Source organism: Pseudocercospora fijiensis, assembly GCF_000340215.1.
Source record: "Pseudocercospora fijiensis CIRAD86 unplaced genomic scaffold MYCFIscaffold_10, whole genome shotgun sequence".
Classification (NCBI taxonomy): domain Eukaryota; kingdom Fungi; phylum Ascomycota; class Dothideomycetes; order Mycosphaerellales; family Mycosphaerellaceae; genus Pseudocercospora; species Pseudocercospora fijiensis.
The window spans coordinates 702,845-727,117 of NW_006921541.1; the positions used below are offsets into that span (position 1 = coordinate 702,845).

Consider the following 24,273-nt stretch of genomic DNA (forward strand, 5'->3'; position numbering starts at 1 on the left):
ATATAACCGTTTTAATATAATAGCTAGGTTCCCCTCGGAGACTATAGAAAAATATAGGGATCTTATCGTAGGCCTAGTATTTATATCTATCGAGTCGCGAAAGAAAATACTTAGTATAGTCGATCCCGGATAGGGATACTATATTAACTAACGCTATAGTAGGAAGAATAGGAACGCTTAGATAGAAGTTCGGAAGGGCTAAGGATCGCGGCCTAGGATCTAGGTAAGGGGGTATAGTACCGGTCTTTAGTATAGGCCGATTCTAGGTATCGTTCGTATATCGTCTAGATCTTTCTATAATATATACCTTTTCTACGCCGCTCCCGATATCTTCGATAGACGTAGGGTTTTGTAGCATTTCTAACATCGGCGCCCTTACTAATATCGCGGGAATCTCGTCGAGGCCGCTTATATTAAGGTTATATCGATTAGAAGAGCTCGTATCTTACAATCGGGAGAGTATATCGGGAGCGATATAATTCCTACCTAGCCTATAAATAATATCGAGGTTTGTAAACTAGGAAATATATACCGCGGCTTAGATAATTCGGCGGTTAAGGCTAGCCGTAGATACCGTCGTTGCGATCTATATCTTTTTCGCTATCGTAGTAACTATACTATAGTCGGTAACTACGATAGTCTTTAGCGCGGAATCTACTATATAAGAGGCCCTCTTAATTGCCTATACTATCCCGAACAATTCGAGTTCTATAGGCTAGTAGCGGGCTTCGGCCCCGGTAAGTATATAGCTAGTAAATCCTAAGACCTTAAGTCTATTACGCGGGAATTGCTTAGATCTCCGTAACTAGGTAGTACTATTAACGAAATCTGAAACTATATCGTCTCTACGAGTTACTAGTTCGGGCTCCTCGTATTCTATATCTAAGTCTCCGTAGACTTAGTAGTATATTATCCCGATTCCGAATTCCTTAGATATATTAACGTCGATATAGAGGGTAGACTTAGGGTTAAAATGCTAAAGAAACCCTCGGTACTCTTCCGACTATATCGACTATATAATTTCCTAAGCGGTATTTATTTCGTTAGTCTATTAGAGGCGCGCGCCCCGTATTTAAGCGCGTCGCTTGCCTCCTTTCGTTTAGGTAGCCTAATAATCCTTTATAGCCGCGACTTTCGCCTATTATAGCGGTAGGGTAATTCTTCCGTAGTATAGTACCGTAGACCTAAGGTAGCCTACTAGTCCGAGATATTGCTTAAGTTATTCGGCGTTAGTAGGTTTTTCTAATTCTCGTAGTACTACGAGTCGATCCGCCTACGTTACGAAGCCTTTTCCGTCTACTTCTCTATCTAGGATTTTTATAGAGGGGAAACCTAAGAACGCCTTTCCTAGCTCTAAACTAAACCGTATCTTATCTATTTTTTTAAATACGCGATTAAGCAAATCTCGGTAGGACTCTAGGTCTACCGAGCCGAGAACTATATCGTTAATATACCTATTCGCTACGTCGCCGAATTCCCGTAGGGTACGGTCGAGTAGTCTTTATACGTACTATACGCTATTATAGTAACCTATAGTAGCGACTTTTAGATATTCCTATCCCCGCGTAGTATTAACGGTAAATTTCTAGCGATCCTTTTCCGCGACTACGAACTAGTAGAATATAGATCTTATATCTATAATAGAAATGTACTTATAGCCGCGTAATTTCGCGATAATATCGTCCTAGAGTAGTAGCGGGTAAGTGTCCTTCTAGGATATACTATTAAGGCCTCGGATGTCGATTACTACGCGCGGCTTCCTATACGTAGTACTATCGTCGCGGAAAAGAGTTCTCTAAACTATAAAGACTAGCTATACTAGCGGCGATAGCTTTTTACTATAGGCTATTTTGCCTTAAGTATAAAGCTTATTAAACTGCTTATTTACCTCTATATTGTCCTTATTAGATATACGGTAGACCTTGCTACTAAACTTCTCGTTTTCCTAGCCCGATTTAAGTAGGAGCTCTAGCTATCTATCTTTAGGAAGATCGATCGTCGTACCTCGATCTATCTATAGTTAGGGGTATTTCTCTACGATAGACCTAATGTCTAAGGCTACCGCGGTATCTAGATTCGCTATATAGATCGTTACTCTAGCCGAGGTTATAACGGTAGCTATCCCCGTATCTACTAAGATCTTCGTAGTATCGGAAGGGTAGTCTAGGTCTATTAAGTCTATCTCGTCGTTTTCGCTAAGTCCGTAAATAGTAGGTTAAGATTTACGGATCCGCTAGAATTATAGGCCTACTCTAGCCTAATCGCGATTTACGGAGTCTTTAGCTAGAGGCGGGATTAACTAAAACTAGCCTATAGCGTCGCTTTGAAAAACTGCTAGTAACTATAGGTCTATCGGTTCGGATATATAGTAGAGCCTATTTATTAGTCGTAGATCTCGTCTAAGAGGCGCGCCGCTAATCTTACGCTCTATCGACCTAGGGTCGGTATCGAACTCGTCGATCTAGTAGAAGTTATCTAGCTATAGTTCCTATAATTCGCCTATACTTCGATATCGCTAAATAATTAAGTCGTTATCGTAGCTAAGGTTACGGACCTATACCGCTAGCATCTCTAGTCCGGCTATATAGGCGTATACTACCGCCGTATTAGGGAGGCCTAGTAGATTTAGCGCGAAGAGGAAGTCCCTATTTACGTCCTTTAGGGCGTCGGCTTTATCGATTTATACCTTAGCTATAACGGCTATATATAGTAGTACTCTTAGTCTATCTATAGACTTGATATTAGCGCGTAGGAAACGATTAGATTTTAGCGAATAGGCGATCGGTATAAGCGCGCCGTCGTTTCCTATTATCTTAATATATCTAGCGCCTATATAGATAATAAATCCTACGGGCGTTATAATATCTATCCCGAGGAGTATATTATAGGGTAAGTTTAGTATTACCCTTACTAGCTATTTAATATAGGCTAGAGCGGGTAACTAAGAATACCTAGTAAAGATAGGAAAGTATATCGACAAATTAATCTATTACTCGTACTATATACTTCTAGCTAAACTACGGAATTCTAGAGGTTGCTTAAGATACTAAATATCGTCCTACCCTAGTTATATAGTTAGCTACCCCCGGTCTATTATAGATGCTTTAGTACTAGTATCGAGGCAAACGCGCTTAAAATCCCCTTCCGGAGAAAGGGCGTAGTTCGCTTCGACGATATCGTAATATCTAAAGGTATAAGCTAGGTCTCCCGGAGGGAGTTTTACTAAGTAGGGTATGATTTGCAATTCCTATTAAGGGCGTTCTCGTATATAATAGACCTATAGTATAAGGTTATTAATAGTACCGAAGGAGCGCTTCCCTACGCGAGCCTTCCTATCGTCGATAGAGGAAGAAATCTTCGAGGTACTCGATAAAATTATATAGTACTACGCCTCTTCTACTAAGGGCGTAGCCTTAGCCGTTTAGGCGATATAGTAGACTTAGGGCTACTCCGTAACTAATATTATAGCATTCTAAGTATTTAACGCGTCTAGATTAATCGAGGACCTCCCGATAGTAGTCGCTACGCCCGCTAGGATATCTAGTAGCAAATCTAATATATAGATAGAGCTAGGCGTAGTCTACTATAGAGCGATCGTAGCGGAAGAATCTTCTATAGGAAAAGCTACGCCCGCTAGCGTAGGCGTATAATCCGCTATAGGGGGGCGCGATACCGATATAGACTAGAATATTTAGGCTTAGATATCTGTTAATAGACTAGAGGTTGCGGGCTATAGTGCTAGAAGTATAGGTATCGATATTTAGCTAGGCTATCCTACTATAATCGTTATTACTAGGTATAAAGATATTTACTTATCCGATAGTAAGCGACCCGGCGACTTAGGGAGTTCCGCTACCGCTAGAGATCCTAGAATTTCCGGTAGACTTGCGGTTTTATACTAGCTAGTAGTAACTAGTTTTACTTCTAGCTCGAGGAGTTTCCCGGAGCTAGCTCGTAAAGAATATTCGTACGCTTCCTAGTAGCGTCCTTAGGGTACGTATAATCGAGGTAGCTATTAAAAAACTCGTTAGCCGAGCGGAAAACCTCTCTATATATATTGTAACGCGTCTACTAACCTTCGGGTCGCGTCTTATCGCGTTAAGGCTAGGCATTTACCTTAGGTCTACGAACCTGCGGCTAGGCGTAGTATACTAGAGTTAACTATAGATTTGTAGGAGGAAGAGCTTAGTCCTCTTCTACCTCGATACCGCCGACATCCTCGCCGGCTACGTACTAATCCTCGGCCTACTCTCCGCCCTCGGCTTAGGTAGTATTATCGTATTCTAGTTCTTAATAGTTAGTCTCCTACCCTAGGTCTACTAAATCGTAGAAGAACGTAGCTTTACTACGAGCCTAGGAATTTGCGGGAATGCCTTAGCCTCTTATATTTCTAAAATTCGTCTACTATCTCTAAGGATTCGGATACTACGGGAGACCGCGGGCGTCTACTATTTTCTCGTTCGCGCTTACGTTTACGCCCTATAGTCTCTAGCGGCTATAGACCTATAATCTAGGCTAACGGCGTTACTAGAATATATTAGGTTGCTACCGATTATAGGGATTGTTGTTTCTAAGAAAAGACGAGCGTCTAGTATTAAAACGAGACCTAGACGCGAACCTAGGGTCTACGAACCTACCCTATACCGAATCGCTACGTCGAAGGTTTAACTTACTATTATAGTAGCCGGTAGTAGTGCTACCTAGAGGATATAACTCTACCTATATCGTATAATAGGCTTATATTATATCGATAAGTGTCTAATACGTCTATAATAGCGTAGGCGTATTAAGATCGCTATATAGCTCTAGTACGATCTTCCGGAAGGTATAGTTAATTTGCCCTATAAGTAACTCCGTACCGCTTTACTACGCTAAACGCATAACGTTAATAACGAATTCGCTTACGCTCTTTCGGGCCGCGACTTCTTTAATACGATATTGTTCCGATTCTAATTCGCGCGCCGCGACTAAGAGGTCTAATCGGAACTACTCGCGTAAGGCCTCCTTCTATCGCTCGATACCCGGGCTAGTTTAAAGGAGCGTACGTCGATCGTTAGTAAGGCCGTAAAGGTACTAAGCTAAGGCGGAGCCCTAAAGGTATCTATATAGTAATAGACGTAGGGTTGCTACTAGATACTCGCCTACTTAAATAGCTATATCGAGGCGAGTAATAAAAGCAAAAACGTCTCGATAATAGGCCGTATTACTAATATATATAACTAGGCCTTTGCCCTTACTCTCCGGAAGGTCCTTATTAAAATACCTAACTTACTTAGGCTTAAACTTATAGGGCGCGACCTCCTAGCTAAAGTCCGTAACTAGAGTATAAGGAGGACTAGCGTATTATAGAGTATATACGTCGGCGGGCTCGAACCTCGGGTCTATAAAGCCGGCCCTATCTTAGGTAGGCCTAGGATTGCCTTTAGCGCTAAGGCCTCTATAGGCGTAGCGTTCCGAGCTAATCTCTAGTACGATACTAGCTCGAGCATTCCGATTCTAATTAGCTAGCTACTTAGCTCTAGTCGTACCTTAGCTAGTTCGGCTACGTATCGCGTAAAGATTTCTATATCGCTACTACCCCGGTAGCCTAGAATAGTTATTATTCGGTCGTAGGGCCGCTAAGGCAGCGTTATTAGACTATATTACCTCTACTAGTTTTCCTACTAATGCCTCTAGCTTATTATATCTAGTATTGTCGTTGTTAGTGCTAGCGGAGGTATTGTTATTCCTATTATTCCTAGCATTAGTATTAGTATTAGTAGTAGCGTTGTTATTCGCGGTAACCTCGTCGTTAAAGTGTTTAGTAGACTTAGTAATCCTCCTTCGACGTCGCTATTCGTCGGTAAGGAACAATTTAGGGATACTATTCGTATCGATAGTATAGCGCTATTCTAAGGCTGTTAGAGGTAGTGCTCTACTAGCTTCTATACCCTTATCTCTACTTTTGTTCTTAGCTCTTATAGCCTCCTTACGGCCTTCGTTAAACGCTTGTTAGATTTAGGCCTATATCTCGATCTCGTAAGCCTCGCGCTGTTCGTCTAATGCCCTCTATAGACGTATACGATCCGTAGCTCGATTATTATCTACCTTAGTACGTTGCTCGGCTAGCTACTAAGCTACCTAGGACTTTATTTGTCTAATTTTATCTCGCTATTTAGCGCCGGCTATACCGTTTGCCGGTACTATAGATCCTAGAGCTTACTTACCCGATATATCTTCTCCTTCTAGCTAGGAATCCGGTAGTAAGCTAAGTATCGAACTACTAGATACCGAGATTAATAAGCTCTCGCGAGGCTTAGGAGGCAGGTCGTCTTTACGAAAGGCTCCGAAATTCTTAAAAACGTTACCCGTTAGTAGGTTGATTTTAAAAGACTCCCTATATCTATTAGGCTTAGCTTAGCCTAAGTTCTCGTCCTTAATTAAGCGACGGACGCCCTACTTCTCTAGTCGTAGAGGGATATAAACCTTGCGGCGACGTAGCTAATTCTCGCCCGCGGCCGGATTCTCGTCGGTAGACTTAAGGTATTCTACTAGCTACTAAGCGAAGTATAGGCTATCCGACTAGTGCGAAGTTAGACGATATACTTGTCGTATAGCGGAAAGCGATAGGGAGTTGTCGTTAACCTACGAGCTAATAATCTTAGCGCGTATCTAAGGCTTAGGGGTTGCGTCTTTATCTATATCTAGAACGCGGGACTATAACCTTAGGCAACGTAGAGGTTTAGCCTCCTCCGGATCCTCGTACTACTCGGTAATAGCGATAACTCTATATCTAAGATCCTTCTCGAATAGCTTGCTTAGACACTACCTTAGTTTTAAGAAAGCTAATAGTATATATACCGTATAAACTAGGTAGTATCTGTCTTCCTTTAATTCGGGAAGAGTATAATCCTCCTAAGCTATAGGCGGCGGATCGTTCGGAGATTCCTAGTCCTTTAATACTATAGGCTCTAGTATTGTAACGTAGATATTAAAAGGCAGAGCGGGAAACCGTCTCGATATTAACCGTAGTTATAGGCGTAGTAGCTACCGTAAGAGTAGTCGGAACCTCCTACGTCCTTATACTTAAAAAGGGGGAAGTTAGGAGGGTTAGGTACCTAGCTCCTACTAACCCGAACTAACGCTCCTACCCTTAGTAAGTAAGGGTATTAATAGAGGGAGCGTAAAGCGCGCCGCGGCGTAGGGCTAGGTCTATCGTCGATCTCCGAGCCGATTCGCCTATAGATCTCGTATATTTCGTACTAAATTATAGCCTCTTTCTTTATAGCGTAGCTGCGGCGTTCTATAGTACGGAAAGTAGTATTAGAGTAGTTCGTTAGGATTCTCCTTCAGCGCGGAGGACTTTTCGCCTTAGAGAGGGGAAATAGTAAACCGTAGTTCGGATAGTCCGTTTAGAGACAGTTAGTACGTGTTTTTACGCTAGTACTCGAAGCGAAGCTACTATTTTATTATATATCGTATATTATAAAGTAGATAATTATTCTAAGTCTATCTAGGCTTAGAGAAGTATGTACTATAGGAGGCTAGGGCCTCCTGCCTAGCCTATGCCTATACCTACCTTCGTAATAATAGATATCGACTTAGTTAAAGAGATAGATTTAATAGGCGATACGCCTCGAGCGTCGAATACGTCCTTTATCGACCTTATAACGCCTTAGCGGCCGTTACGAGTTATAGACCTTAGATTAGAGGCATTAGCAGCTTCTTAATATAACTAGATAGATAACGACGACGCGATACGTAAGATAAAGGATAAGAGAAGGACTTCTAATCGATACGGCGATAGTAATAAGAGGCTAAGATAATATAGCGATAGCAATAAGAGGTAGAGTTAATATAGCGATAGCAACGTCGTTAAAACAGCTTCTATATATAGGCCTATAGTGCTAGTAATACGTATTAATATTAGAGTTAATCCTTGTCTATCTAGTTAACTAATTAGGCAAGCCGTCGTACTAAGAACACCCTCCTTCTTAACCCTAATCGTTACCTTAGCTAAGGCCATTCTAATCCGGAACAGGTTATACTACCATATCGGGACTCTGTTAGCAAACTTTGGTGGCTGCAGCCTAGAAGAGTGGTACACTAAAATCTTTGGACAATCGCCTCTATCTCTTGCTATGCCATGAGTCGACGTACAGTAACGTACTTCCCGTGTATGGTGGATGAGGCGAGGTCGAAGAAGCTAGTTCTAGGCTGGTTGTCTTTAGCACATGCGTTAACGGCAAGTCTGAGGGCACGCATGCAAGGGTCGGGGATACTCTTGTGTTGTGTGTTGGCGTCTATTTGCATGTCGATGGCCTCATCAAATAAATACCGACACTTTCTGCTGTCGACTATTGCGCTTGCGCGACATTTCAGCCTTCAGGGACCAGGTTGTTTTACGCTGACAGCCATGTCCTAGAGAAGTGGTATTTGCCGGCAAAGTCCAGTGTGAGAGTGAGGTGCGTACAGGGCTCTTTGTACACTTTCTCCGCACGCTTGTTTCGTTTTATGCAAGTGACAAGTAGCAAGAGGCATGTGGCGTGGTGTAGATCAACACGCTGATGCATGGCTACTACGCATTAGGGTTGGGACTGGCGGAACATCCTCCGACACAGCCTATCATCAAGGAGATGTTGAAGCATAGGTTGAGAGGTAGCGACATGGTGAGGTAATTGGAAGTCGAGATGCCTAGCGTAGCATTGAGTTCAGCTTCGCATGCTTTGAAAAACGATGTGGAAACTCCTCGGCTGTATGTCGTTGCATAAAGTACTGGACATGGTACTCGGGTTGCTCAATCTGGCTTCGCAAGCGGGCAGAAAGGCCTTGTCGTGCGAATTGCCCAAAATTGGGACAAGTCCTTCGGTTGCGGGTCAAGCATTCGGCGATGCTCGCGATAATTTCGCCATGCACTTTCTTTGTGATGGCAAGCGCGGGCGAAGAGAGTAAGCTCGCTGGCCGAAGCGACGTCTCCCGGTACGCATTGACGCCAGCAGCCTAAGCGACCCTAGGAAGGCGTAGAGCTATGCGTCGTCGACAGCGCGGCAGGAAAGAATGGCTGCCTCTTTCTCCACATTGCCGCAGTTAGTTCGTTGAGTGGTAATGGAAATCGTGGTCAGCGACGTCGGCGAGCTGATGATGAAGGGTTCAAGTCATACAGGACCGTCGTCGTAGAGGCTGGTTGCATGCTAGGGCGAGTGCGAGGCGTGGTTGTGTGTGGGCTATGCCGTGCATATGCATAATTAGCGCGGGTGAGCTGTGGAAACGAAACCACAAAGCTCTGAAAGCTTTGGTGTCGGCGCATATAATAAAGCAGAAAGTGCCCGGGATATCATACTATGATCATAGCGCACATAATCTCCCCTTTGGCTTGACCCACGAGCGCAATCCCTTACATCTCGTCCGGACAATCCTAGTGACTCAGCCACTGCAACCCATATCCGGATATATCTTCACCACTTTCGCTCGCCCTCCGCCTCTGCCGTGCTCGGGTTGCCCATTTGCAGCACCCCCCAAAAGCGCTAAACCCAAACCCGTTCCCATAAGCACCGCAGTGTCCTTATTGATTTCGAATCCGCGGAGCCCTCAGCCCATAGCAACTGCAGGCGTGCTTGAGACGCCTTTTGCCAGAGCACCAACTCCAGGACACGCCGCACATCATATCATGGCTCCCGACATCTCTCGCCTTGGGTCCAACTCGCCAGAGGGTGAGCAGATGGAAAAGACCTTACTACACAATTCGGCCAACACCGAGTGGGTTGGCCGGAGACCCAGCGCCTCCGGACGAGAAACAAAGCGATCCCGTGAGTAAAATTTATATCTTTCTGTGCTGATCGTATCTTCCCCTCCGCACGTCGGCATTCGCTGCCGTCGTCTGGATGACCAGTCGCGCGTGGTGCACAGCGGTCGGACACCTGCGGCTGAAGTCGCTTGGAGCTTCCTTCCATCTCGATTTTGCTCTGCCTTATACGCTGCAGGCATCCCATCACCACATTGTGCAATCAGCACCATCGATCTCGCATTTTCTGCCTTCCACCGCGACGCATCGCGCCGCGCCTTTCAACAAAGACTTGCAATAAGATGGCTGACCAAAAGCTCGCCACGAGCTTCACAGGCACGCAGACGCAATCTCTCCCTCCTCCATCGCTACCACTGCTCGTTGCTGAGCAAGCCCATCCTATCCCCTCCTCTGAGCAAGACAGCCAGCGCCTCATCGTAGTCCTGTCTAACGCCAGCTTGGAGACATACAAGGCTGCCCACGGGCGCAATGGCATGAAAGATGACAAGTACAGCTTGTTGAACAGCGACGAGCACATCGGCGTCATGCGCAAGATGAACCGTGACATCAGTGATGCACGACCAGATATCACACACCAGGTATGTATCTCCATCCCTGTCACCATCACAGTTCAACATTGATGGGAGACATCAGTGCCTCCTCACGCTCTTGGACTCGCCCGTCAACAAGGCTGGCAAGTTGCAAATATACATTCATACCGCAAAGGGTGTGCTTATTGAGGTTTCGCCTACGGTTCGCATTCCGCGTACATTCAAGCGATTCGCCGGTCTCATGGTCCAGCTTCTACACAAGCTTTCCATCAGGAGCACTACCTCGCAAGAGAAGCTTCTGAAGGTCATCAAGAACCCAATCACCGACCACCTGCCACCAAACTGCCGAAAGGTCACGCTGTCATTCGATGCTCCCGTGGTGAGAGTTCGTGACTACATATCGGATCTTGGACCAAAGGAGAGCATCTGCGTCTTCGTGGGAGCCATGGCGAAAGGCACAGACAACTTCGCCGACGCCTTCAAGGACGATGCCATCTCCATCTCCAACTACTCCTTGTCCGCCAGTGTGGCTTGCAGCAAGTTCTGTCACGCTGCCGAGGACGTCTGGGACATCATATAATCTACGCCAACTGCACGATCTGGAGCTGTACGACTCGCCACACGTTTGTACAAAGCATGAAGGTATGGAAATGGAAAAGCCAAGGCAAGTATGAGGTCAACACGCACTCTACCATGAGCCGTGATAACAACATCGTGGTCATGATGAGTGCGGCACGTGTGTGTTTGGCTGTTGGAGCTTGTTGGTTTGGATCACAACATCACATTCTAGCAATTGCTTTCAACAGACTGTATACTTGTGAAGCGCCATCTTTTGGTGGTGCTTTGGCACTCAACGTGTCTTGGCGGTAGCTATTAGCCTGCTGGGACTGTTTTGTTTTGACGAGTAGAGGCGGCCGTGCGTGACGGGTGGGAGAAAGATGGAAGTAGTCATGGCGTGGTTGCATGGCATGTTCAAAAGTTATGCTTGTTGGACACCAAAAGCTTCTTTGGCGGCGATGGGATGGCAGGCAGACGTTATCTGTACAACACCCAAAAAGTCTTCACCTTCATCTCGCAATTTCATGAAATCTAACGAACTTGCCTCTTCAAATCTCACTTTTCCTTCCAGATCTCATCGTCACCGTCCAAGCGGCCCAACCACACTACTAACCATAACCGCCGCCTCCCTTTCCCAACTCACACCCCCTTCCTTCTTCCCCCTCCCCCCACCAAACTTCCCTCTATACCCCCGATCCACACAATCCCGAATCTGCTCCCTGACACGTTCCCGATTACTCCTCAAAGTCCGGGCACTAACCCCCCCTCTCGAAAGAATCCCTTGCACTCGCGTCGTCAATTGACTTGCCAAACTCCTCCAAAAATACGAGGGTAATGACGAAGTATCCAGATTTCTGAGGAGGGGTTGCAGGAGGTTTTCATTTTTATCTGGGTTGGTGGTGTTCGATTTTTGTGATGCTGGTGGTTTTGTTGTTTCGAGAAGGGTTTCTAGGGCGATGATGTTTTGACATCGGGCGGAGATTTCGAGGAGGGTTTTTTCTAGTGTGGGATAGGTTGCGAGCGAGCGGTCGAGGGATGCGAGGCTGGATTGGAGGGAGGTTTGGAGGTAGGTTGTTAGAGAGGTGAGGAGGATGGTGGGTTCGAAGGGTTCTGGGTTGGTGGAAGAGGTTTTGGGTGGTGGGGAGAGGAGGTAGAGGGTTTGGAGGGCGGAGGTGGTTTTTGCTTTTGTTTGTTCGGCTTGGGAGAAGGTTTTTTCGGCGTTGTTGATGTTGCTGATGTTGGGGGTTGTTGTTAGGCTGCTGAGGCTGAATTCTCGGATTATGGTTCGGGATTTTTCTGCGAGGGTTCGTTCGTGGGAGGTGCAAAGGTCTTGGCGGATGTTTTGGGCGATTTGGATGCGAGAGAGGTCTTTGCCTTCGTTGCCTTCGTAGCTTTCTTTCAGCTCGAGAATTGTTCTGGCTGCTGGGAGCATGCTTCTGTGTCCATCCCTCCGGTCGACTTCTTCCATGGAGATTTGCAGTTGTCTTGCTAGTCCGACTGCTCTTTGAACTGCTCTTCCTAGCCTCAATGTCCGCACCATTCGCTCGGCTGCAAGCCGGACTTGCTCTGCGGCTTCATATCGCTCTACCACCTCTCGTTCTAGGCGTTTGTAGCTTTCGTTGAGCGACTGGACCTGCTCTTCCACTGTCTCCAGAATCCGCGTCGCGCTCTCGGTCTGCGTGCGCGTGTGCAAGACTATTGGCAGCGCATTCTGAGTAGCCAAGGTGTCGATGTGGGTGTCTACTTCTTGGACGTCGAAGAGGACTCTCGAAAGTGGAGTGGAAAGATCGAGAGGTGTGTCGGAGGCATTGTTAGTCGCAAGGACAAGGCTATTCGCATAGGCTGTTGGAGAAAAGTCTGGAGCTCGAAGAGCTGGCGAGAGGTAGGTGGAAGTATCGTCGGCCATTTCGAGACTTGTGCTCAGTTGAGTTGAGTTGTTGTCATGTGGAAAGAGGATTCTGAGTTGGTCCCTGCTCTGGTTCACGCCAAGCTAGCTCCTTCTGCACCTCAGCTGCTTCCAAGGTTGTATCTTGCTCCCGTTGTACTGATGTATGTTGTAAAACTTGGCCGTCTACTGAGCACATCAACGCTGCTAACGGACACTACTGAGGGCCGCTATCCGTGCACGATGTGGCTTGAAGCATCCCTGCGCTCTTGTTGCACCCCTGCTTCTGGAAGTGCTTGCTTAACATGAGCGGATCTTTGTTCTACTACCTAGATGCCTTCCTCGGATGCCCCACAGAGCGCGATGATCGTGATGAAATTCTGGCCGGGATCGTAGACCTTTTGGAACGTTGGGTGGTTCTGGTATACATATTCTGGTCACTAGCCGCCCTGAGCTCGACATTCTATCGTCGCTTCGCGAAATTATTTTCAACGAACTCGACCTCCAAAGATATAGAAGTAATGCTTCTAGCGATATTGATGTCTTCATTCGAAAGACTGCAGATGAACTTTCTCGATTGGGAGGACTGCCGCCAGTGGTATGCAAGGAAATCTGAGAGACGCTTAATGCAAAGACAGATGAGATTTCAGTTCATCATATTTAATCTGTTCATGTGTGAATCTAATGCTCTGAGGTTCCGATAGTTTGCTGGCCAGCTCGATATTCTACGAAGAAAGAAAGTCCTGAAGCATGATGCCGTCCGAAAGATCCTCAAAGACTTGCTAGCTAGCTTGGACCAAACATACGATCGTATACTGCTTGAAATCGAGAAGGATCAAGAAATGGTATCCGCAGCTGGCACAATTTTGCAATCAATTATATTTTAACACAAGGATTTTGATTGTTCTGAGTCTGATTCCAAGACGCTCCTCGTTGATGTTCGCCTTGTAGGTGAATCAGTCAAGCGTCCAGTTATCACTACGCCTTGTTCTTTCGAGAACATGATACCATCAACGTAATCGTTGAGACTATCGTGGAATGTGAATTCCGGAATCTTGGATATAGCCTCGGCCATTCCTCCGGATATTGGGTGGCACGTGGTCTCGACGAATTTCGTGGCTTTGCGCAAGCGGAGCTTCACGAGTGTTGTCACACCCATAGTGCCTACAGCGCCTGCTGCGCCGCGAAAGAGATCCGCGTTCTCCTCTTCTGAGCAAGTGACAGTGTCGCCATTTGCAAGAGAAATTTCCACGTGCTCTAGGGTGCGATCAAAGAATCCATGGCGGAAAGAGCAGCTCTCACACGATGTACCCGCGTATCCGCCTCCAACAGTAATGCCCGGGAATTCCATTACGACAGGGGGAATGAGACCATGCTTCAGGGTGGCTTCTACAAGCCTGTCCATTGGCATGTTCGGCTGGACTAGAGCGTACGGCTGCTCATCTTGTGAATTGACAAAGTTGCTCCTGTATGAGCGGTGCAGTGGCGATATTGAAATGCTCGTGCATTATTGAGGACGCGCCGCGGCTGAGCTGTATCGAAGGGTCGGAGCTTGCATAGTGGAACGATCTCAGGGGACATGTGTTTATTGCTCCCTAGTAACTGTCAACCAAAATCATGCTGGGCTTAATCATGGTGTGAATAGTATCGTGAGAGCTTTGTCGGTGCACGAAGTGAAGTGGGATTGGAGTGTCGTGAATGAGAAATGCCTTCCGTCGGCTCAATCTCGGCCATCGGCGCTTCGGCAAGCTCGCGCCGAATTCTATATAATGTTAGAATAACCCGAAAACAAGTGCTGGGACTGACCGAATCGGGCGAAACGAGAACGAGGAGAACGCGGGGAAATCACGTGCGGGAACTTCAAAATTCGCGGCTACTCCCGGGCCTCGCGGCCGCCTCGCGAACGGGTATAGATCGTCTTCCTTACGGGGAAATTACGTACGGGAACTTCAAAATTCGCGGCTACTCCCGGGCCTCGCGGCCGCCTCGCGAACGGGTATAGATCGTCTTCCTTACGTGAGCGTAATGTATTTATATAGCTCGAAGAGCTATAAGTAAAGGCCGAAGAGCTACAAGTAAAGGCTAAGGCGACGAGCCTAATCTAAAACGCCTAAAGTAATTTTAATCTAAAATACTTATAGGAATTCTAATTTAGAATACTTATAATACTAAGTACTATTTAGAACGCGTATAGTAACTCTAATCGGGAGCGCTAATAGTTAGTACTACTATCTATAACGCTTATACTAAGTTTTATTTAGAACACGCTATATAGTAATTCTAATCCGAAACGTATATACTAAGTCCTATCCGGAACGCGTATAGTAAGTACTATCCGGAACGCGTATAGTAAGTACTATCCGGAACGCGTATAGAAAGTCTAATTCGGAACGCTAATAGTAAGTACTATTAAGAACGCTTATAGTAAGTAGTACTATCTAAAATACCTATAGTAAGTACTATTTAGAACGCGTATAGAAAGTCTAATTCGGAACGCTAATAGTAAGTACTATTAAGAACGCTTATAGTAAGTAGTACTATCTAAAATACCTATAGTAAGTACTATTTAGAATACTTATAGCAAGTTATATCCGAAACGGTTATAGTAAATACTACTAAAAACGTTTATAGCAAGTACCCTATATAACGCCTACTACGAGTACCCTATAAAATGCCTATAGCGAGTACTCTATAGAATATCTATAGCGAGTAGTACTATCCGGAACGCGTAGGATAAGCCTTATTTTAAACGCTTAGTATAGTTAGTTCTATATAGACCGGAACGTTTCGAACTGTTTATAGTAAGTACCTTATATAACGCCTACTACGAGTACCTTATAAAACGCCTATAGTAAGCACTCTATAGAATATCTATAGCGAGTAGTACTATCCGGAACGCGTAGGATAAGCCTTATTTTAAACGCTTAGTATAGTTAGTCCTATATAAACCGGAACGTATATAGCAAGTCTAATCCGAAACGCTTATAGAAAGTCTTATCCGGAATATAAAAAGTAAGTCTAAGTCTAATTCGAAACGCTTATAGTAAATACTATCTAAAACGCCTATAGTAAATAGTATTCGAACTACCTATAGCGAGTACCCTATATAACGCCTACTACGAGTATCCTATAGGACGCCTATAGCGAGTACTTTATAGAATATCTATAATACTAAGAATAAGTCTAATTTAGAACGCTTATAATACTAAGTACTATTCGGAACGTATATAGTAAGTCTAATCCGGAGCGCTAATAGTTAGTACTACTATCTATAACGCTTATACTAAGTTTGTACGCCCGGATTTGATAGTAATAGCCGCGGCGCCTAGAAGTTATAATATTGTAAGGCCCGCCGTCCGCGTCTGCGACGCGGACTAGGGACTAGTGTTTACAGAACACAACAACGCGACTTCGACTTCGCGACATTCAGCAGCGGTAAAGTGCTACTTACCAGGCATTTGCAGACGCACACCCAGCGCGCATGACGGCAAATAACACAGGATAGACTGATCGACAAGCCGCGGCAATGGCGCACAACTACATCAACACGCCGGGCACAGAACGCGGTGATGGCAATGGCACCTTCATCAGCCCGGCCAAACTGGACATGTCCTTTGCCCAGCCCTTCGCCTCGCCCTCAAAAGACCCGGCTCAGGATCTCAGAAGTCGAATGCGCGGACTAAGAGGTGCGCCGTCAACCGCACGAACTCCGCGGCCGAGGACAGCATTAGTCGATAGACGTAATCCGACGGGCAAGCAAGAGTTCACTCCTCTGCTCAAGAGTGCCAAGCGCAATCAACTACTGCAGCAGAGCATTATGGAAGAAAAAGAGAACACCGATACTCTGAAGACACCTGCGGGCTTGCGCGCGAGCTTCGGTAGTAAGGCTACGCCCGGTCTGCCAATTGAGGCTTCAATGCTGGAGGAATTCACTGGTAGTTCTGGTGATCGCGAAGCTACCCCCCAAGCGCAGCCCGTCAGCTCGTCCATGGTCGACTCGACGCCCATTCCTCAGATGCCGACGCGAAGTAATGGTGTCCTCGAACAGGGCAATGTCTTGACTCTGCGCGACCAGGAAGCCAAGCTTGACCAGATCTCGAAAGACAACTTTGGCCTCAAGCTGAAGATTCACTACCTGGAAGAGGCGTTGAAGAAGAGCGGTACCGAGTTCCAGCAGCAGACTCTGAAAGAAAACGTCGAGCTACGAACGAACAAGGCGCAATTGGAAGTCGACCTCAAGAAGCAACGGAAGCGCTTGTTGGAGGCGGAGCACCAGCTGGAAGAGTACAAGATGTGGTTGAGAGACTACCAAGAAAAAGTGAAGAAGCGACATGCGAGTGAGCGCGATCAAGAGGAGTACGACCGCTTGCAGAAGATGGCAGAAGAATCGCAAAAGATTGCGGATGAGCGTGAGCATGAGCTGGAACAGATGCGAGAGAGACTCGACCAGGCCGAGATCCTTCAAGGCGCGTCAGACGAGGTGCGCGGACTGCGAGAAAAGCTCGAGGATATGGAGCAAGACGTTCGGGATCGCGAACGCGAGCTGGACGAAAAGGATGCACAACTCGAGGACTTGCAGGAAAAGCTGCAAGAAGCCGAACAAGCAGACGATCCTGACCGGACACAGCGTTTGCGAGACGACATCGGAGAACTGCAGTCAGATATCGCCGAACGACAGCGACTACTACAAGAGAAAGACGACCGGTTGGCAGAGCTGCAGAAACAGGTGAAGGCGCTTCAAGAGGACAACGCGAACCTTGATAGCATGCAGCAAGATATTGACGACATGGACCGAGAGCTGAAGGACAAAGACGATGAGCTCGATCGGAAGGACGCGCGGATCGCAGAACTGGAAGCACAGGTCAACAGCGTGTATGATCGGGAAAAGTCGACGAAAAAGCTTCGAGGCGACATGGAAGCTTTGGAAACTCAGCTTCGCGAAAAACAGCAGACCATTGACGACAGTAATGAACGACTACGAGCATTAGAGAAGCGTATCACGTCCACCGAATCAGCGCATGCTGCTGAACTTCGCCAGCGTGATGAGCAGGTCCGCAACGTCGAACGCGAGCTTGCTGACAAGGATGGCGAGATATCTGCTCTGCAAGAGCGCCTTCGAACTGCGCGTGGTAGCTGGGATGCTGAATCTCAGCAAGTGGACGCACGATTGCAAGAGAAGGACCGTTTGATACGTGAGAAGGAGGGTCTGCTCCGGGAGAAATTGCGAACCATTGAGGAGCGTGACGATGAACTCAGCGATCTTCAGACTAGGCTAAGGGCTGCCGAGAACGCTCGCGATGATACTTCATCCCAGCAGAGCCGCCGCTTGCGCGAACTTGACAACCAGGTCAAGGAGTTGCAAGAGAAGCTTCGGATAGCCGATGCAAGCACGCAGGCCAAGCTTAACGAGAAAGATGGCTTAGTACAGGCCCGAGAACAAGAGATGCAAACCCTTCAGAACCGCATCAACAACTTCCAGGCCGGCGACAGTGCCGAGTTGCGCAAGAAGAACGAACGCATACAGCAACTTGAGACTGACGTCAAATCCAAGGAGCGCGAGATCAGAGATCAGAGTCAGCAGATCATGAGCCTCAAATCGCGTTTGACAGCCATGGAAACACCTTCTAAAAAGGACGGCCTGATCAAGCAGCAGGCTGATCAAGTTCGATCTCTTCAGCAACAACTCCAGACCCTTGAACAAGATAAAGACGCTGAGCTGGATGATCTTGACAGGCAGTGCCAAGCGTTGGAGGACGAGAATGCATCACTCAAGCAACGTGTAGAGACTCTTCGCAAGCAGAGTGAGGCAGCTGATCGTGACCACAGCATGCTCGGTCGACAAGACTCCGAGCTCAAAGGCAAGAACGAGCAGATTGCTGCCCTCGAAGACGAAGTCGACTCATTGCGAAGCAAGCTTCAGGAAGCAGTGAAGCAGCGTCAGACCGATGTGCGACAACTAGAAAGAGAGCTGGATCTGGCCAAGGCTAACAGCAAAGGTAATTCCGAGGAGGGTCAGCGTCGCCTTGAGTCGATGAAAGCCAAGCTGGCAGCAGAGTACGCCGAAGAAAAAGAGGTTCTTGAGGCAGAGATCGCCCTGCTCGAATCACACTGCGACCAAGTCGCTGCTGAGAAAGAGAAGCTCAATGCCAAGATAGAAGATCTTCAGGTGGAGGTCAAGAAGGCATGGCAGTCAAAAGAGGATGGTACTCCATCCCGAGAACGAAACGATCTGCGAATGAAACTCCAGCAGGCGGAGAACCAGAAGTCCACTCTCGAGCTCAAGGTCAGAATGCTACAGATCGACCTAGACGCAGCTGCCATCACGAAGTCCAACCTCTCACCTGTCCGCGAACGTCGGGACCTGCGTCAAAAGCTTGCTGAAGCAGAAAGCAAAATCAGCCGACTGGAATCACAAGTTGCTTCTCTGGAGTCCGAGCTGCAAGATGCTCAGCTTGACAAGACCATGGCTGAAGAGCGAGGCGACCTCCATGAGCTCCTCAAATCTGCCAAGATCGAAGCCGAACAGTCACAAATCAGCCTGACTAAGCGAGAGAAAGAGCTTGTGTCTGCGAAGCGAAGAGAGAATGAATTGAAGGCGCAGCTTCAGGACGCTCATGCTGAGATTGAAGAGCTGCAGGCCCAAATCGCAGACCTGGAGAACCGCACGCAGGCCATAGGAGACAAAGCGCGCCATTTCCAGACCCAGACAAAGGAGCTCAGAACCGCAAAGCAGCAGATTGAGGAGCTTGAATTCCAACTTCAAGATCGCAATGGTAGCTCTTCTGGCCATGCGCGACGTGAAGCTGAACTCCGCAGCCAGCTTCGTGAGGCGAAGTCTGAGCTTGATCGTCTGCAGCTTGATCTACAAGAGAAGGGTGACAACTCCAGACTGCCATAAGCAATGGAACGCCAACTACGCGATCGCCTTAGCAGTGCTCGTGCCGATGAGACGTTCACGCTTCAAGCACAAAACCTTCGTGGCCAAGTCGATGAGCAAGAGGCCGAGATTCAGGCTCTGCAATCACAACTCGCCGACCGCTCCAGCAGGCTTCAGTCAAGCCTCAGAGTCGAGACCGAACTACGAGCCAAGATCAAGACCCTCAAACTACGGATGTCAAATGCCGATGTCGAAGACCGCTCTCAAGACTCCAAGGAGTTGTCAAAACTCCAAGAAAGTCTCTCATCCAGCGAAAAGCGCCACGAAGGCGAGATCAAAGGATTGGTCAAGCAAATCCAATACCTACGGGCCAAATGTGCTCGTGAAGAAGGTTTCCGCAAAGATCTGGTCTACGTCAAGGAATGGTTCCTGTTGCAGGTCAACATGTACAACGCCTGGTCAGTCTATCAATCCTGCTTTCTCTCCTGTACGCTCATGCTAACGTGTGCCATAGTAACAAGGAAGATCTCCGCCTTCTCGAAGAAATCGGTATTACGCCTGATCACTCTTTCCGTGAGAAGAAGCATTCTTTGCGAACGGTGGGACTTGCGGTTATTGCGACGGTGAGAATGCAGAAAATGGCTAGTGCTTGGAGTGGGAGTAAGAGATTGCATGAACAGCTCATGAGGAAGTTGGAGGGTATGAAGGGAAGGAGGAGTAGTGGGAAGGTTGTGAATTGATGTTCCATCTTGTGGCATCTTGGTTAGCGCGGTGTTGGAGCGATCATTGTTTGAGAGATTGGGCGAAGCATGCATATTGGAATGCATTTCGTATCGGCTGGCTTTCGTTGTGGGTAGCAGCATTGATGAGATCATGATATAAGCATTACTTCGGAGTGGAATCTCAGGTGCTTTATCTTCATGTTCATCAATTGCTGAGCTCTGATTTTTAACCTCAGGTCCCTACTTGTTTGTCGAGACACCCATCGGCAGTAGAGCACCTCTTGATTTGCCGTGGCCATGCTACTGAGTATCCTGCATGGACCGCATCGCTCGTAAACATGGCGCTGACCTCTTAGCATATATATTTATAAGCTTGTGGACGTGACATGCATGCCTGCCCCGATCAATCCTCCCATCACCCCATCCCCCTCGGCCTCCTCATCGCCTCACTCCCCTCACTCACCTCCTGTAACCACTCACACCTCACCTCGAACCTAAAACTCTCCTCCTCCATCCCTTCCCGTATACATACCTCAAGATTCCTTTCCGCTTCCTCCTCCTCTCCCCACCTCAATCTTCGCCCTCGCAAGCTCCATGTCTCCTAGGCTAATATCAAGAACGAGATGGGGATAGATGCAGTACGGCTCAGAAGCATCATGTGATCGGACTGTTGAGCAACTCTGTAACACCAACGCGTAGCGCCAGATTAAAGTTTGATATGCCACGTGAAAAATGGTCCATGCGCCGTTCGATGGGGATTTCCATGCAACGGCACACGCACGCACTATTTCTGTGCATAGTCCCAAAGCTCACGGTCTGCCGTCGATGAAAATTCAACAGCAGAGCAAGAAATACCTTCCGCTTTGTAGGCCTCCAGAATAGCATCGTTTTGACGGCGTGATTGGCTGTGGAAGAGTCTTGGCACAGGCGACAAGTGGACCCTGACAAAGACAAGCGTCCGTCTCTTTGCTCTTTGGTAGATGCGTCCGGTCTCCTTGTCGCGTGAGTGTAGGTATTGTTTGTTGGACCGCTTCGCTCGCTATCCTCACCCTCACCAGCATCGCCGCCGCCGCCGCCGCCGCCGCTCTCCTCCGCCCTGTACCGTACCGCCAGCAGAAGGCCTGAGTCGAGTACCGCTGCGACCGCGACTAGCTCCAGCTCTGTCACGCGGCTCGCGCCAATCCTCTCCCGCGAAACCACTACGACCACTACTCGATCACCTTTCCTCCTGCATCGACCCTCTGCAGCTGAACGACACATGCTGTCGGCCAGCACCTCCGCCTTGTTCGCATAGTCCGCCCTTCGAATACCTTTGAGGACAGCAGGTCTGCAGGTCACTTCGACTTTCGAGAGCAATTTCTACGCGCCAAACCTCACATCTCACCCTCCATCGCACACAGAATACGCTTAGCATACGAAAATACGATTTAGACATCTTCACTCAAAATGTCAAACATTATCGGCAACCGCAACAGCACACCTGAGACCTCGTCCTCGTCCTTCGGCGGAGGCTCCACTCTCCGCCCTCCCACTTCTCGCACGCTGGGGTCTGGCCATCACCTGCGTGCCTCTGCCGACATGGGTGCCTTTTCGGCCACCTCCCCGCTCGCTACACGAGGCATTCGTCCTGCCTCCGAAGTCTACTTCAACCAGCTGCGCGAGAGCGGCAACACCGCCAACCCTGACGACGTTGAACGTGCCGCACAGCAATGGATTGCCGACATCGATCAGTACGAGACCACTCTGGAAGAGATGGCTGCCGCGACCCTTGACCAGGATTTCAAGGACGAGCTGAGCGCTATCGAGCAGTGGTTCCGTGTGCTCAGCGAGCCTGAGCGAACTGCCGCTTTGTATGCTTTGCTTCAGCAGACCACGCAGGTCCAGATCCGCTTCTTCATCCAAGTCCTGCAACAAATGGCCAAGAGCCACCCCATGTCCGGCGTTCTTTCCCCAGCCGCGTTCAATGAGAAAGACCCGATGTCTTCACGGATGAATGATGCCATGAATAAGCTAAATGTAGAGGGCTCACGTGGCTCATTTGGTTTTGGTGCGAAGCCGCCGCCTTCGCCAGGTGCCAAGCGCATGTCCGGCTTAGACCCCAACACGATCAAGAGCATGTTCCCAGACGCTGCAAATGCTATCGAGGATCAAAAGAAGGAATTTCAGGCGACTACTGGTAATGCGCCAAAGAGCAACAGAAACAGTGCGGTTGGAGATCGCTCTTCTCAGTACATGCCTACAATCTCTGCGCCGGACGAGGACAAGAAGAACGGTGGAATTCCTTCTGGACCATGGAGGAACACCAGCGGCTCGCAGGGAGAGAACCAGCCACCGATCGGTAGGCCAAAGTCGTCTTCGAGCCAAGCCCAGGCTGCACCTATGGGCCAATTTGGTGTCAGCCAGGCTCCTCTACCATCGGCTGGCCTGCGTTCTTCACGCCCGTTCCCAATTTCTGGCGACAACAATATTCAGAGCCAGACTGCCTCCAGTGGCTTGACCGACAGCACAGGCATGCCATTGATGTCACCATATGCGCCTGGTGCCAGCTGGGCTTCCATGACCAACACTCCTATGGTCTCCAACTTCAGCCAGCAGCAGAGCGCCAATCAGGCTGACATGGTCGCAAATGCCACTGCAATGAAGCTTGCTGCGCTTTCGACTGTGAACAATCGCATCCAGCTTGATGATGTGCGCAAGTATCGCCGTGCTAGATCTTCCGAGGGCCAGAACCAGCAACAGCCTTTGTCGCCCGGTATGCCCTCGAGCATCCTCATGACCAACGAGCTCGGCCAGATCTTGACTCCTCAGCAAGCAGCTGTACTACAGCAACAGCAGATCGCAGCTCTGCAGGGCCGACGCTCTCGACCTGCTTCCCCAGGCATTGCCATTACTGGTCCTCCGGGCGGGAACCCTGCAATGCCTCTTGGCGGGATGCAGAGCAACGGCTTCCTTGCTGCTGGCAACTACGATATGTCGGGACTGCATAATGGAATGGCGGGCATGAACCTCAACACCCTCGGCGTAGGCGGCTTTGGCAATGAAGCATATCTCTCTGATGCCTCCGAAATCAATCGTGGCCGCTCGCCGAGAGGACGTCGGGGAAGCTCCAAGCCACCGGAGGATCCTACCGATCTTGCCTTGCTCAAGGATATCCCAAATTGGCTGAGGACTTTGAGGCTGCACAAATACACTGATAATTTGAAGGACATGCGATGGCAGGATCTTGTACAGCTAGATGACGCTGGTCTTGAGGGAAGAGGTGTTGCTGCGAAGGGTGCTAGGACGAAGCTGCTGAAGGTAAGCTGTGCCGGGGTGAAGTCGTGTATCATGGCGTGACTGACTGACATGGGTTGCAGGTCTTTGAGCAAGTTCGCGAAGCGCAAGCAGAAGGTCGCATGTAAGTTCAGCCGAACTTGACGATATGGCGCAATACATGAAGGCGAACAAGCATGGCGCGCTTGGTCGGCCTATTTTGGTCGTTCAGATTGATGGAAGAGGGGTGGCATCTGCGGTGCAGTCTACTGCTTCCACTTGCATGGCGTTGATCTGTTCATTAATATTTGACTAATAATGGGATTGACGAATGCCGCATGTTACGAGGAGTGAAGCGATGCTTTGCGAAAGAACGGGATTGGTAGTCATGTCGATGGAGGAAAAATGAGATGCGGCGATAATTAGGATATGTTTGAAAAGAGTACTGTTGTTTGTTCCAGCCGCCTCTCGGCGTCTTGTTCGCTTTCTTCACTACATGATTCGCAAAGGAATTGCCTTTAGATTTCGGATGCAGGATTCAATGGGCATGCAGCCGCAGCCACGTTCCCAGAACACATCGCGACATGAAGTCTGCGGAGCTGGGCAGACACTATATGTTTGGACGTAGACATTATATGTCTGAGACGTGTGGCACGCGTCGGAACAGC

The 24,273-nt window shown here is 48.1% G+C and overlaps 5 protein-coding genes across 5 annotated transcripts; 3 read left to right on the forward strand and 2 right to left on the reverse strand.

Annotated features, from left to right (window-relative positions):
* Positions 1-10,062: 10,062 nt before the first annotated feature.
* MYCFIDRAFT_44844 (uncharacterized protein) lies at positions 10,063-10,891 on the forward strand (the record flags this gene model as incomplete). Its single annotated transcript, XM_007933077.1, has 2 exons — positions 10,063-10,359; positions 10,415-10,891. The coding sequence occupies 2 exons, from the start codon at positions 10,063-10,065 to the stop codon at positions 10,889-10,891; spliced, it is 774 nt and encodes a 257-aa protein (XP_007931268.1).
* Positions 10,892-11,449: 558 nt separating this feature from the next.
* Positions 11,450-12,775, reverse strand: MYCFIDRAFT_84318 (uncharacterized protein; the record flags this gene model as incomplete). The annotated part of the gene is made up of 1 exon (XM_007933245.1): positions 11,450-12,775. The coding sequence occupies one exon, from the start codon at positions 12,773-12,775 to the stop codon at positions 11,450-11,452; it is 1,326 nt and encodes a 441-aa protein (XP_007931436.1).
* Positions 12,776-16,280: 3,505 nt separating this feature from the next.
* MYCFIDRAFT_179141 (uncharacterized protein) lies at positions 16,281-20,133 on the forward strand (the record flags this gene model as incomplete). The annotated part of the gene is made up of 3 exons (XM_007933246.1): positions 16,281-19,629; positions 19,654-20,069; positions 20,095-20,133. 3 exons carry the CDS (start codon positions 16,281-16,283, stop codon positions 20,131-20,133), a joined length of 3,804 nt encoding a protein of 1,267 aa, XP_007931437.1.
* Positions 20,134-20,193: 60 nt separating this feature from the next.
* On the reverse strand, positions 20,194-22,095 carry MYCFIDRAFT_209140 (uncharacterized protein; the record flags this gene model as incomplete). The annotated part of the gene is made up of 10 exons (XM_007933247.1): positions 21,731-22,095; positions 21,629-21,690; positions 21,300-21,600; positions 21,167-21,270; positions 20,923-21,137; positions 20,773-20,885; positions 20,735-20,747; positions 20,632-20,697; positions 20,254-20,593; positions 20,194-20,219 (listed from the first exon to the last, which is right to left on the reverse strand). Exons 1-10 carry the CDS (start codon positions 21,742-21,744, stop codon positions 20,194-20,196), a joined length of 1,254 nt encoding a protein of 417 aa, XP_007931438.1. The 5' UTR covers positions 21,745-22,095.
* On the forward strand, positions 21,348-24,064 carry MYCFIDRAFT_89047 (uncharacterized protein). The gene is made up of 2 exons (XM_007933248.1): positions 21,348-23,650; positions 23,710-24,064. The coding sequence occupies exons 1-2, from the start codon at positions 21,800-21,802 to the stop codon at positions 23,752-23,754; spliced, it is 1,896 nt and encodes a 631-aa protein (XP_007931439.1). The 5' UTR covers positions 21,348-21,799; the 3' UTR covers positions 23,755-24,064.
* The last annotated feature ends 209 nt before the right edge of the window (positions 24,065-24,273 follow it).

Excerpts from the sequence above, each read along its gene's own strand:
- MYCFIDRAFT_89047 (XM_007933248.1), top strand. The coding sequence starts at position 21,800 with ATGTCAAACATTATCGGCAACCGCAACAGCACACCTGAGACCTCGTCC. Across the intron at positions 23,651-23,709 it reads CTAGGACGAAGCTGCTGAAG|GTCTTTGAGCAAGTTCGCGA; the intron begins GTAAGCTGTGCC and ends CATGGGTTGCAG.